At 36.1% G+C, this 14,060-nt stretch overlaps 1 protein-coding gene across 2 annotated transcripts in view; it reads left to right on the plus strand.

The window, feature by feature from the left end:
* Nucleotides 1-14,060, plus strand: part of SRBD1 (S1 RNA binding domain 1) — a 227,205-nt gene that overhangs the window by 20,582 nt on the left and 192,563 nt on the right. For both annotated transcript variants that reach the window (XM_081265361.1, XM_081265362.1), the window contains exons 5-6: nt 2,553-2,719; nt 13,535-13,652. In XM_081265361.1, the coding sequence (XP_081121487.1) occupies nt 2,553-2,719; nt 13,535-13,652 (285 nt within the window). The remainder of the gene's footprint in view (nt 1-2,552; nt 2,720-13,534; nt 13,653-14,060) is intronic.

Genomic DNA, 14,060 nt, shown 5'->3' on the forward strand with positions numbered 1-14,060 from the left:
ATATAATCAGTAGTCATGCAGAGAGGCTGGATGGATAGAGAACAATAATAATGACAACAACATACTACTATGTATTAAAGATAAAATATCTCACTAATGAAATATTTTATCTTTAATACATATATTTTTATGTATATGTATTAAAGATAAAATATTTCATTAGTGAGAAAGGAGCTCAAGGGGAGGGAACAGATGTCTTACAAGTTTCATTCTCCTCCTTGGTGACAGATTAAATGGGTGTGATAGAGAATCCACAGTGATGTTGACATCTTTAATTAGAATGCTTTTGGTTACAAAAAAAGAAAACCCATCTTAAACTAGTTTAAGAAACAAAGGAGGGGCTGGGGTTATAGCTCAGCAGTAGAGTGCTCGCCTCGCACATGCAAGGCCCTGGGTTCGAGCCTCAGCACCACATAAAAATAAATAAATAAATAAATAAAAATGAAAGATATTGTGTCCGACTACATTACAAAAAATAGATACTAAAAAAAAGAAATAAAGGAGATTTATTGACCTACAAAATAGGAAAGTTGGGGGTCAGTGTATTTCTACTATTCTTTCAGTACTACTGTCTTCCTTATAGCAAAATAGCTACAGCTTCATGATCTACACAACAAACTGTATTTTTCCAGAAGAAGACATTGTACTGGGGCCCAGAGTCCCAGTCCAAATCTTGAGTTTCATGTTGGTTGGTTTAATTTACCTGGCTGTTAATTCTTATAAAAATTATTTGAGGCAAATGGAGCTGAAATTGGGGTCAAGTACTGTCAAACCAATAGCTGCTACATATAGTTTGGAGGAGATAACCACAAAATCCTTTAAGGTCTCTGTAGTGGATGACGATATTGTTGACTAGAATAATAAATGGGGAAAGGTACAGGTTTAAGAGAGAAAATGCTGAAGAGGAGCCTTTCCATATGGTGGAGCAGCTTTATGAATTCATTCAAGAGGAAAGCAACTGGGCTTGTTCCAGAACCGTTGGGAGAAGGAAGGATAAGATGAGGTTGATAAAGGGAGGCTGCTGTCTTTTGGGTCATGGCAAAGAGTTTGGGTTTCAAATGCAATGGAAAATCAGTTAAGTGACATGATCAGATACAGTTTGAAAAGACTATTATTGGTGTTGTATAGAAAATGAGACAGGAGCAAATGCAGGCTATTTCAGTAGAAAATAGTAGAAATAGACTGGGGTATAGGGCAGAAGAAACACAGAGACTTAGGAAGTTATTTTGTAGTTAGAGTTGACCAGTTCTTAATGAAGGATCGGTTTAAGAGTTGAAGGAAATGGAAGACTTTCCTGCTTGCACTGTTTGAAAAGATATTAGTTATATGAGGAAAGCTGGAGGAATAAGTTTGAGAGGAAGAACACTTTGCAAATTCAAGGTTGAAACGCCCAGTTAGATTTCTCAGAGAATATGTTAAGTAGTTGGTGTTTGGAGCTTGTGCTGAGATGAGTAAGGACTACGGATGTAAAAATTGATGTCCTTATCAGAGATTTGGTAGTAAACTATCAGAATGGGTAATAGAGATGTATGTCTCAGAATTTTAGATACCTAGAGAATGAGGTGTCCTCTATAGTTCCTGGAGTTCAGTCATATCTTGACTTGATTTTGTTAGTTAATTATAATGTTTAAATAATTTTTCCCCTGAGGTTCCTCCCACTCCTCAAGTTTTGGCAGATCTTGGTCATCCAGGTTGAAATTATAATAAAACTTAAATTCTTTTGTTCTTTTCTTTGGGAATAGTTACTGAAATTGAGTTTTATTCTTTCTCTTCTCCAGGTTGACTTTTCTGCTTACATGTACATTTTGCTGGGACCTGTGACTCATTTTTAAAAATAATTTAACTATTTTGACTGTGTGGTATCTGTGCATGTTACAAAATTTAAAAAATATAGATGGGTCTTCCTACCTTAATCCTCAGCTGACCAGTTACTTTTCCTGCAAATAATCATGGTCCATGTTTTTGTGAACCATTCCCTATCAGTTCATTTAGGGTTGTGTTATATTCTTAAATAGTCGCACAGTATTCTACTGTATGGGCATATTGTAATTCATTTACCAGTTCCCATTGTAAATTTAGGTTTTTGATGAATTTTACTATGCTAGAAACAGTTCTTCAAAAAGAAAAATTATTTTAAATAGTATATTTACCAGAGGTATGTCAATATTAGGATGAATTTCCAGGAGTGGAGCTATTGGGTCAAACAATTTAGTCATTGTAAATTTTGATAGATATTGCCAAATTGTTCCTCCTCTAAAGGTTAAACCATTGTATCTTGTCACTAGCGGTGATTAAAAATGCTTTTTCTCTGTACTCAGGCCAACATAGTGAGTTACCAACTCCTTGATCTTTGCTATTACTTTGAGAAATGAAAAGAGCATCATTGCATTATTGGAAATGCTCTTCCAGTTCATATATATAATTCCTATGGTTTCCTTTAAAAACAAAACAAATGGTTTCTAAGTGCCTGGAAAGCAATATTTAATACTGTATTTGAAGCATAGATATCTAATTTTCAGTGTTTTAAATCACTATATATCTTTAACTTGTAGGTTTTATCTGAGAGAACCAACATTGAACTTTGGGTTTGTGCCAACATCATTCGTCTCTTTAATGATGATAACACAATTCCCTTCATTATACGTTATCGAAAAGAACTCATTAATAACCTTGATGCTGATTCCTTGAGAGAAGTTCGACAAACCCTAGAGGAGTTACGGTAAGAAACCTGGGAAGGGATGAACCTAATGTAAGGGAATAGAGACCTGGTAAGCCAATGAGGAAAAACTGGGAGGAAGTGAATGACAGCTTATTTTAATAGTTCCAATGTTTACTTTTCTAGAATTGTAATCTGAATGTGGTCCTCTTCTGACAGTCAGCTCTGTTTTACATATTTGCGTGTGTATGAGTCCCTCTGCTGGTGTGTGTTTGAATAGCTTGGGCATGAATCAGTGGAAAGGTGGTTTGTAGTTGAGTGTGCCTCAGGGTTTGATGTCATCTTCATGCATAGAAGTGATTTGCCATTTTTGCCAGCAAAAAATGGTAAAATCAGGACTGCCAGCAGGAAACTCAGAAAAGTACATTTTAGTCTAACTCTTCAACAGCTTACATAAAACTGTGCTATTAATACTACAAAGTCCCTAAATGGAGAGTTCTTTGGAAGTACAGATGGTCTCCAACCTACGATACTTTGACTTAACAGTTTTTTGACTTTGTGATGATTAAAACCATAAGCATTCAGTAGAAGCCATACTTTGAATATTTTGAATTCTATTTTTTTCCTAGGTTAGCTGTATCCTACAGCTTTTCTTGTGATCGTTTTTTTTTTTTCATTCAGCTATGTGACCATTAGAGCAAACAAGCCACACTCCACACTGCACAGTGTTGCCAATGGTTTTTGGATACAGGTATTAAAAAAATTATATAAGCTATTCAGTACTTTATTATACAATAGGCTTTGTGTTAGATGATTTTGCCCAATTGAAAAAAGTGCTCTGAGCACATTTATGGTAGGCTAGGCTAAGTTATATTTGTTAGATTATTTGTATATTAAATGCATGTTTGATTTATAATATTTTCAATTTATAATGGGCTTATTGAGCCATAATCTCATTGTAAGTCAAGGAACATTTCTATAGTGTTTGGTAGGAAGTATATTTTTCCATTCTTTTTGAAGATAAGGATAGTTTAATTTTAGTGGATTGTAATTTTTCTATGGTTGTAGAATGGAAAGTACCTTTTAAAAAGTGGATAATTTAAGAACTTTAATATGAGTAATAAGTACATAAGAGTGACCATATTACTTATAATGATTTATTAAAACACTGTATATCATTTGTACATTTATTGCATGTTTGTTACAGGAATGTGTAATGTGTATATTCTTCAGGTCTACAGCAAGGATCTGATTAAAATTGGATATAATTCTTCTTTCAAGCCATTTTAAAAAGTACTAATGGTTACTTGTAAAATTATCCTGATAAGCTTTCTGTGATGTATGGGGAATTTGTATTTCACCAACTTTACTACTTTTGTTGATGTTCTTTTACTGCCAGGACAATTAAAGTGTTGATGTCTAGTAAATTATATTTCCTTGAGAGGCAGAATAAATTAGCCAATTCAGAAGTATAAATGAGTTGCCAAACAGATGGTCTTAGATGTAGATCTTCCAGCCTGGATAGTATAATCAAGCATCAGGGGATAAGAAGTAGAGATTACTGGCTGGGATTGTGGCTCAGTGGTAGAGCACTTGCCTCGAATGCGTGGGTTTGATTCTCAGCACCACATAAATAAATAAAATAAAGGTATTGTGTCTATCTACAACTAAATATTAAAAAAAAAAAGACTTAGGGATCTTAAGTCTTGTCTCTGAGGGGAGCCCTTAATTATCTCCTGGGAATCACGACATGCAGAGTTGTCTGCCCAGTTTGCTGGAGTTTCCTGTATGTGAAAAGAAGCTGCTAATCTAGAATTTTATGTAAGGAGTTTCTGGACCAAACAAACTGTTGACAGGCCAGTAATTTGCAAATTCTAAGTAAGCATTCTGCTTGGTTGAAAGCAAGGTAGTAAAGAAAGCCTGAGGATTTGGGGACAGTGTCACACAAGAATGGTTTGCTTAAAGTTAAAGGTATTCTAACAATATTTTATTGTATGGGACAAAAAGAAACTTTATGTCAAGATTATTATTAATGTTTTCTTTTTCTATAAAAGGCCCTTCTGCAAAAGAGTTTCATTATTTGGGTTTCTGTTAATGGAGGAATACATTAACTATTACTAAAGGAATATTCCTTGACATAAGTGGAAACATTGAGGCTTAGAAGATCTTTTTCCATTACATTTCTTTTTTGGTAATGAGACATACGATCTCTACTTTTTTTTAAGCTCTGCATTTTCTTTTATTTTTTATTTGCGCTCTCTCTCTCTCTCTCTCTCTCTCTCTCTCGTGTGTGTGTGAGAGAGAGTGAGAGAGATACCATGTATGTGTGATATGTCCAAATACATATCATACAAACATGGAGTATAACTTCCCATTCTTGTGGTTGTACATGATGTGGAATTACACTTGTCATGTATTCATATATGAATATACAAACGTTATGTCTGGTTTGTTCTACTGTTTTTCCCATCCCCATACATGCGCCCCCTCCCACCCCCAATCCAGTGCCATGCTCCCTCCATTGTGAGTCAGCATCTGCATATCAGAGAGAACATTTGGCTTTTGTTTTTTTTGGGAATTGGCTTATTTCACCTAGCATGACAGTCTCCATTTCCATGTATTTACTGGGAAATGCCATAATTTCATTCTTCTTTGTGGCTGAGTAATATTCCATTGTGTGTATGTACCACATTTTCTTTATCCATTCATCTTTGTAGGTACCTAGATTGGTTCCATAGCTAAAAGCTATTGTGAATTGAGCTGCTATGAATGTTGATGGCTGTGTCACTATAGTACGCTGATCTTGAGTCCTTTGGGTATATGCTAAGGAGTGGGATAACTGGGTCAAGTGGTGGTTCCATCCCAAGTTTTCTGAGGAATCTCCATACTTAAGTCAGCATGTTCTATAACTAGAATATTAATTTTCAATCCATTAAATGTTACCTGTATATGAAAAGTGAAACCAATAATTCATCCCATTTAAAAATAAAATGGAAAACATAAGGGCACAGTTTATGTGGTAAAGGAAAATATTGTTTCATGAAACATTGTTTCAATTATGTGTGTGTGTGTGTGTGTGTGTGTGTGTGCACATATAAAATTAGTTGTGAGTTAAAATATATTAGTATGGATGGCTGTTAGAAAGGGAATTAAGTAATATACCTCTGGATAGTAAGGAAAGTTTCCTGAAATTTTTTTTCTTCTTCCTTATATGCAGCCCATTAGAATATTAGCCTTTTGTCAAAATGACCCTGATAGCAAATGGCTTGGGTTACCAGGATTATAAAAGATGTAAAAGTTGTAAATTAAAATTTCATAGTTCACATTTTTTCCTTTAATTGACAATCTTCTTTAGTATTTTTCTTTTTTTAATTTTTTTTATTTTTTTTATTTTTGTTTTATTTTATTTTATTTTATTATTTTTTATTATTTTATTGTTGGTTGTTCAAAACATTACATAGTTCTTAATATACCATATTTCACAGATTGATTCAAGTGGGTTATGAACTCCCATTTTTACCCCGTATACAGATTGCTGTGTCACATCAGTTACATTTCCATTGATTTACAAATTGCCTTTCTAGTGACTGATGTATTCTGCTGTCTATCCCATTCTCCACTGTCCCCTCACCCCTCCCCTCCCCTCCCCTCCCCTTCTCTCTCTCCATCCCCTCTACTATAAATCGTTTCTTCCACTTATATAATTTTCCTCCTACTCCTCCTTTCCTCTTATATGTAATTGTGTATAACCCTGAGGCTCACCTTCCAATTCCATGCAATTTCCCTTAACTCTCACTTTCCCTCCCGCCTATCATCCCTGTTTAATGTTATTCTTCTTCTCCAGCTCTTCGTCTCTACCCTGACCTTGGTTACTCCCCTTATATCAAAGAAGACATTTGACATTTGTTTTTTAAGGATTGGCTAGCTTCACTTAGCATAATCTGCTCTAATGCCATCCATTTCCCTCCAAATTCTATGATTTTGTCATTTCTTATTGCAGAGTAATACTCCATTGTGTATAAATGCCACATTTTTTAATCCATTCATCTATTGAAGGGCTTCTAGGTTGGTTCCACAATCTTGCTATCTTGAATTGTGCTGCTATGAACATCGATATAGCAGTGTCCCTGTAGCATGCTCTTGTTAGGTCTTTAGGGAATAGACCGAGTAGGGGAATAGCTGGGTCAAATGGTGGTTCCATTCCCAGCTTTCCAAGGAATCTCCATACTGCTTTCCAAATTGGCTGCACCAATTTGCAGTCCCACCAACAATGAACAAGTGTACCCATTTCCCCGCATCCTCGCCAGCACTTGTTGTTGTTGGACTTCTTAATGGCTGCCAATCTTACTGGAGTGAGATGGTATCTTAGGGTGGTTTTGATTTGCATTTCTCTGACTGCTAGCGATGTTGAGCATTTTTTCATGTACTTGTTGATTGATTGTATGTCCTCCTCTGAGAACTGTCTGTTGAGGTCCTTGGCCCATTTGTTGATTGGGTTATTTGTTATCTTATTATCTAATTTTTTGAGTTCTTTGTATACTCTGGATATTAGGGCTCTATCTGAAGTGTGTGGGGTAAAGATTTGTTCCCAGGATGTAGGCTCCCTGTTTATCTCTCTTATTGTTTCTTTTGTTGAGAGAAAACTTTTTAGTTTGAGTAAGTCCCATTTGTTGATTCTGGTTGTTAACTCTTGTGCTATGGGTGTCCTATTGTGGAATTTGGGGCCTGACCCCACAGTATGTAGATCATAGCCGACTTTTTCTTCTATCAGACGCCGTGTCTCTGATTTAATATCGAGCTCCTTGATCCATTTTGAGTTAACTTTTGTGCATGGCGAGAGAAAGGGATTCAGTTTCATTTGATGCAAATGGATTTCCAGTTTTCCCAGCACCATTTGTTGAAGATGCTATCCTTCCTCCATTGCATGCTTTTAGACCCTTTATCAAATATAAGATAGTTGTAGTTTTGCGGATTGGTTACTGTGTCTTCTATTCTGTACCATTGGTCCACTCGCCTGTTTTGGTACCAGTACCATGCTGTTTTTGTTACTATTGCTCTGTAGTATAGTTTGAAGTCTGGTATCGCTATACCACCTGATTCACACTTCCTGCTTAGCATTGTTTTTGCTATTCTGGGTCTTTTATTATTCCATATGAATTTCCTGATTGTTTTATCTATTTCTACAAGAAATGCTGTTGGGATTTTGATTGGGATAGCATTGAACTTATAGAGAACTTTTGGTAATATCGCCATTTTGATGATGTTAGTTCTGCCTATCCATGAGCAGGGTATATTTTTCCATCTTCTGAGGTCTTCTTCTATGTCTCTTTTTAGGGTTCTGTAGTTTTCATTGTATAGGTCTTTCACCTCTTTTGTTAGGTTGATTCCCAGGTATTTTATTTTTTTGGGGGATATTGTGAATGGAGTAGTTGTCCTCATTTCCGTTTCAGAGGATTTGTCGCTGATATACAGGAATGCATTTGATTTATGCGTGTTGATTTTATATCCCGCCACTTTGCTGAATTCATTTATTAACTCTAATAGTTTCTTTGTAGACCCTTTTGGGTCTGTTAGGTATAGAATCATATCGTCTGCAAATAGTGATAATTTAAGTTCTTCTTTTCCTATTTTTATGCCTTTAATTTCTTTCGTCTGTCTAATTGCTCTGGCCAGTGTTTCGAGGACTATGTTGAACAGAAGTGGTGAGAGAGGGCATCCCTGTCTTGTACCAGATCTTAGAGGGAATGCCTTCAATTTTTCTCCATTCAGAATGATGCTGGCCTGTGGCTTATCATAGATTGCTTTAACAATGTTGAGGTATGATCCTGTTATCCCTAATTTTTCTAGAGTTTTGAACATAAAGGGATGCTGTACTTTGTCGAATGCCTTTTCTGCATCTATCGAGATGATCATATGGTTCTTATTTTTAAGTCTATTGATGTGGTGAATAACATTTATTGATTTTCGTATATTGAACCAGCCTTGCATCCCAGGGATGAATCCTACTTGATCATGGTGTATAATTTTTTTGATATGTTTTTGAATCCGATTCGCCAGAATTTTATTGAGGATTTTTGCATCTAGGTTCATTAGAGATATTGGTCTGTAGTTTTCTTTCTTTGAAGTGTCTTTGTCTGGTTTAGGAATCAGGGTGATGTTGGCCTCGTAGAATGTATTTGGAAGTTCTCCCTCTTTTTCTATTTCCTGAAATAACTTGAAAAGTATTGGTGTTAGTTCCTCTTTAAAGGTTTTGTAAAATTCTGCTGTATACCCATCCGGTCCTGGGCTTTTCTTAGTTGGTAGTCTTTTGATGGTTTCTTCTATTTCCTCTATTGTTATTGGTCTGTTTAGGTTGTCTATATCTTCCTGACTCAATCTGGGCAGATCATATGACTTAAGAAATTTATCGATGCCTTCACTATCTTCTATTTTATTGGAGTATAAGGATTCAAAGTAATTTCAATTATCTTCTGTATTTCTGAAGTGTCTGTTGTGATTTTGCCTTTTTCATCCCGTATGCTAGTAATTTGGGTTCTCTCTCTTCTTCTCTTCGTTAGCATGGCTAAGGGTCTGTCAATTTTATTTATTTTTTCAAAGAACCAACTTTTGGTTTTGTCAATTTTTTCAATTGTTTCTTTTGTTTCAATTTCATTAATTTCAGCTCTGATTTTAATTATTTCTTGCCTTCTACTTCTTTTGCTGTTATTTTGCTCTTCTTTTTCTAGGATTTTGAGATGATATATGAGATCGTTTATTTGTTGGTTTTTTTCTTTTTTTAAGGAATGCGCTCCAAGCAATGAATTTTCCTCTTAAAACTGCTTTCAATGTGTCCCATAGATTCCGATATGTTGTGTCAGTGTTTTCATTTATCTCTAAGAATTTTTTAATTTCCTCCTTGATGTCTTCTATGACCCATTGGTCATTCAGTAACCTATTGTTCATTCTCCACGTGGTGCATGATTTTTCCTTCCTTCTTTTATCGTTGATTTTCAGTTTCATTCCATTATGATCAGATAGGATGCATGGTATTATTTCTACTCCTTTATATTGTCTAAGAGTTGCCCTGTGACATAATATATGATCTATTTTTGTGAAGGATCCATGTGCTGCTGAGAAAAATGTGTAACTACTTGATGTTGGGTGGTATATTCTATATATGTCAATTAAGTCTAGGTTGTTAATTGTGTTGTTGAGTTCTATAGTTTCCTTATTTAACTTTTGGTTGGAAGATCTGTCCAGTGGTGAGAGAGGTGTGTTGAAGTCTCCCATGATTATTGTATGGTGGTCTATTAGACTCTTGTACTTGAGAAGAGTTTGCTTGATGAACGTAGCTGCACCATTGTTTGGGGCATATATATTTATGATTGTTATGTCTTGTTGGTGTATGGTTCCCTTGAGCAGTATGCAGTGTCCCTCTTTATCCTTTTTGATTAACTTTGGCTTGAAATCTATTTTGTTTGATATGAGTATGGACACTCCTGCTTGTTTCCGCAGTCCATATGAGTGGAATGATTTTTCCCAGCCTTTCACCTTCAGTCTATGTATATCTTTTCCTATCAAATGCGTCTCCTGTAGGCAACATATTGTTGGATCTTGTTTTGTGATCCATTCGACTAGCCTGTGTCTCTTAATTGGTGAGTTTAAGCCATTAACATTTAGGGTTATTATTGAGATTTGGTTTGTTCCTCCAGTCATATTTGTTTATTTATGTTACTAAACCTGATTAGTTTTCCTCTTTGGTTACTTTCCCCCCTTTACTGTCCTACCTCCCACTGATGGTTTTCAATGTTATTTTCAGTTTCCTCTTCCTGTAATGTTTTGCCAAGGATTTTTTGAAGAGATGGTTTTCTAGCTGCGAATTCTTTTAACTTTTGTTTATCGTGAAAGGTTTTAATTTCATCTTCCATCCTGAAGCTTAATTTCGCCGGATACACGATTCTTGGTTGGAGCCCATTTTCTTTCAGTGTTTGAAAAATGTTATTCCAGGATCTTCTAGCTTTCAGAGTCTGTGTTGAGAGATCAGCTGTTATCCTGATTGGTTTGCCCCTAAATGTAATCTGCTTTCTTTCTCTTGTAGCTTTTAAAATTCTCTCCTTATTCTGTATGTTGGGCATCTTCATTATAATGTGTCTAGGTGTGGATCTCTTATGATTTTGCACTTTTGGCGTCCTGTAGGCTTCTAGGATATGGGATTCTGTTTCATTCTTCAAGTCTGGGAAGTTTTCTCGTATTATTTCATTGAATAGATTGTTCATTCCTCTGGATTGGAGCTCTGTGCCCTCCTGTATCCCAATGACTCTTAAGTTTGGCCTTTTAATGTTATCCCATATCTCTTGGATGTTCTGCTCATGGTATCTTAGCAGTCTTGCTGAACTGTCTATGTTCTTCTCAAGTTGAAATACTTTGTCTTCATTGTCTGATGTTCTATCTTCTAAGTGATCTATTCTGCTGGTAGTATTGTCAATTGAGGTTTTAAGTTGGTTTATTGCTTCCTGCATTTCTAGGATTTTTATTTGTTTGTTTTTTATTACTTCTAACTCCCTGTGAAATTGATCTTTTACTTCCTGGATTTGTTTCTGTAGTTCCTTGTCAATGTGATCTTTCATTGTCTGATTTTGCTGTCTCATGTCTTCCTTGAGACTCCAGATCATCTAAAGCATGTATATCCTGAACTCTTTATCTGACATTCCATCTGTTGCAGCTATTACCTCTTCTAGAGTTGAGTTGACCTGCATTGCTTGTGGTCCTTTCTTTCCTTGTCTTTTCATGTTGCTTGCGTTTCTTTCTGCTTGGTGAAACTGTTGTGTTTTTGAAATTTTTCCCCCTGTTTATTTTTGTTGCTCTTGTATATTTGGGATATCTCTCTTGTAGGGCGGGTAGTGGCTGTGATCCTCCTCTAATCAGGGTGATCTATCCACTACGCTGGTTGGTCGTAGGTCTGCCCGCCCTGCGGGCACGGGTGGCTGCTCTACTCTGCCCCCACTCCAATTGCGGTGACCAAAGATACCATCTAAGATACCATCTCACTCCAGTAAGATTGGCAGCCATTAAGAAATCCAACAACAACAAGTGCTGGCGAGGATGCGGGGAAATGGGTACACTTGTTCATTGTTGGTGGGACTGCAAAATGGTGCAGCCAATTTGGAAAGCAGTATGGAGATTTCTTGGAAAGTTGGGAATGGAACCACCATTTGACCCAGCTATTCCCCTCCTCGGTCTATTCCCTAAAGACCTAACAAGAGCATGCTACAGGGACACTGCTATATCGATGTTCATAGCAGCACAATTCACGATAGCAAGATTGTGGAACCAACCTAGAAGCCCTTCAATAGATGAATGGATTAAAAAAATGTGGCATTTATACACAATGGAGTATTACTCTGCAATAAGAAATGACAAAATCATAGAATTTGGAGGGAAATGGATGGCATTAGAGCAGATTATGCTAAGTGAAGCTAGCCAATCCTTAAAAAACAAATGTCAAATGTCTTCTTTGATATAAGGGGAGTAACCAAGGACAGGGTAGAGACGAAGAGCTGGAGAAGAAGAATAACATTAAACAGGGATCATAGGCGGGAGGGAAAGTGAGAGTTAAGGGAAATTGCATGGAACTGGAAGGTGAGCCTCAGGGTTATACACAAATACATATAAGAGGAAAGGAGGAGTAGGAGAAAAATTATATAAGTGGAAGAAACGATTTATAGTAGAGGGGATGGAGAGAGAGTAGGGGAGGGGAGGGGAGAGGAGGGGTGAGGGGACAGTGGAGAATGGGATAGACAGCAGAATACATCAGTCACTAGAAAAGCAATTTGTAAATCAATGGAAATGTAACTGATGTGACACAGCAATCTGTATACGGGGTAAAAATGGGAGTTCATAACCCACTTGAATCAATCTGTGAAATATGGTGTAATAAGAACTATGTAATGTTTTGAACAACCAACAATAAAATAATTAAAAAAAAAAAAAAGAAACCACAAATCTAGAGTAATATAAATGAATCTGTGCGTAAATTGAAACCTTAATGTGGAATGTGATAATTACATAGTCTCAAAGCACCTCTACAGAAAACATTAATTACAGAGGGAATAAAGAGTACCTGTATTGTGGAGAAACCTATAGACATCAGATAATATAAGGATCAAAGTTAATTAGTAATGGGACAAATCAAATTACTTGCCACCTAATGGGTTGTGGTAAAAGACCAGAGTCACTTCTAAGCTGTTTCTGCAAGGAGACACCAGTGGAATTTAACTATATGGAAACATCAGAAAAACCTAAACTTTGGGACTTCACACAGAATAACTTGCCTACAGCATTTAAAAGTATTAAGGCCTTGATTTTGAAGGAAACGAGATACGTGGAACTTGTAATTCTGAAGTGAATATACTACAAAAGACTATTATTACGGTACTAGGGATTGAACCCATGAGTACTCTACCAGTGAGTGATATCACTAGCCCTTGTTATTTTTTTTTTCATTTTGAGATAGGGTCTTGCTAAGTTGTTGAGGCTGGCCTTGAACTTGCAATCCTCCTGCATCAGTCTCCTGAGTAGATGGGATTTCAGGTGTATATCACTGCACCCTATCAAAGACATTGTTCAAACAGTTGATGAAACTTGGATGAGGCCTCAGGTCTGAGTATTAGATGATGATAATGCATCATTATTAATTATTTGGCGTTAAAGATCATTTTGTGATTTTGTAGATTTTTTTATAGGAAATAACACACTAAAATGTGTGGGGGGGCAGTATTATTCTCAAATGAATCAGAGGAAAAAGGATTCTGTTTCCTTTATCTGCAACTTTTTGAGATGGGCTCAAAAAGAAAGTCTTAAAGTATAGGTCTTGTATATTACAAAAGTTTTTATTTTCAGGGCTGTTGCAAAGAAGGTTCATAGTACAATCCAGAAAATTAAGAAGGAAGGGAAGATGTCTGAATGCTTACTAAAAGCCTTGCTGAACTGTAAAACTTTGGAAGAACTAGAACACGTGGTAAGGATCTCTTTTTATCTTTTAATGTAATGCCTGAATATATTATGATTTGGGTCTTTTTATAATTGAAGACCAAGACATAAAAAGCTAAAGTTATTAGCCACCATTACTTAATTCCTCAAAATACTTATCCTTTGTTCAATAAATACTTATTGAATACTTTTTTTGTGTTAAGCACTGGGTTTACAAATATGGGTAATATGCGGTCCTTACTCCCAAGGAATTCCCCATCGAGTGAAAGAAGAGTAGGTTAATAATGTGAAGCTTAAGGGAGAGGGCTAAACTGGAGACCTAGATATGAGTGTCTTTACGTATATTTGGCCCTTCGGTTATTCATTTGTGTGTTCCACATCCATGTGTTCAACCAATGTTGGTAAAAAATATTTGAAAAATGTTGTATTTGTATTG

This window comes from Spermophilus citellus (genome assembly GCF_964194105.1).
Source record: "Spermophilus citellus genome assembly, chromosome: 13".
Lineage (NCBI taxonomy): Eukaryota > Metazoa > Chordata > Mammalia > Rodentia > Sciuridae > Spermophilus > Spermophilus citellus.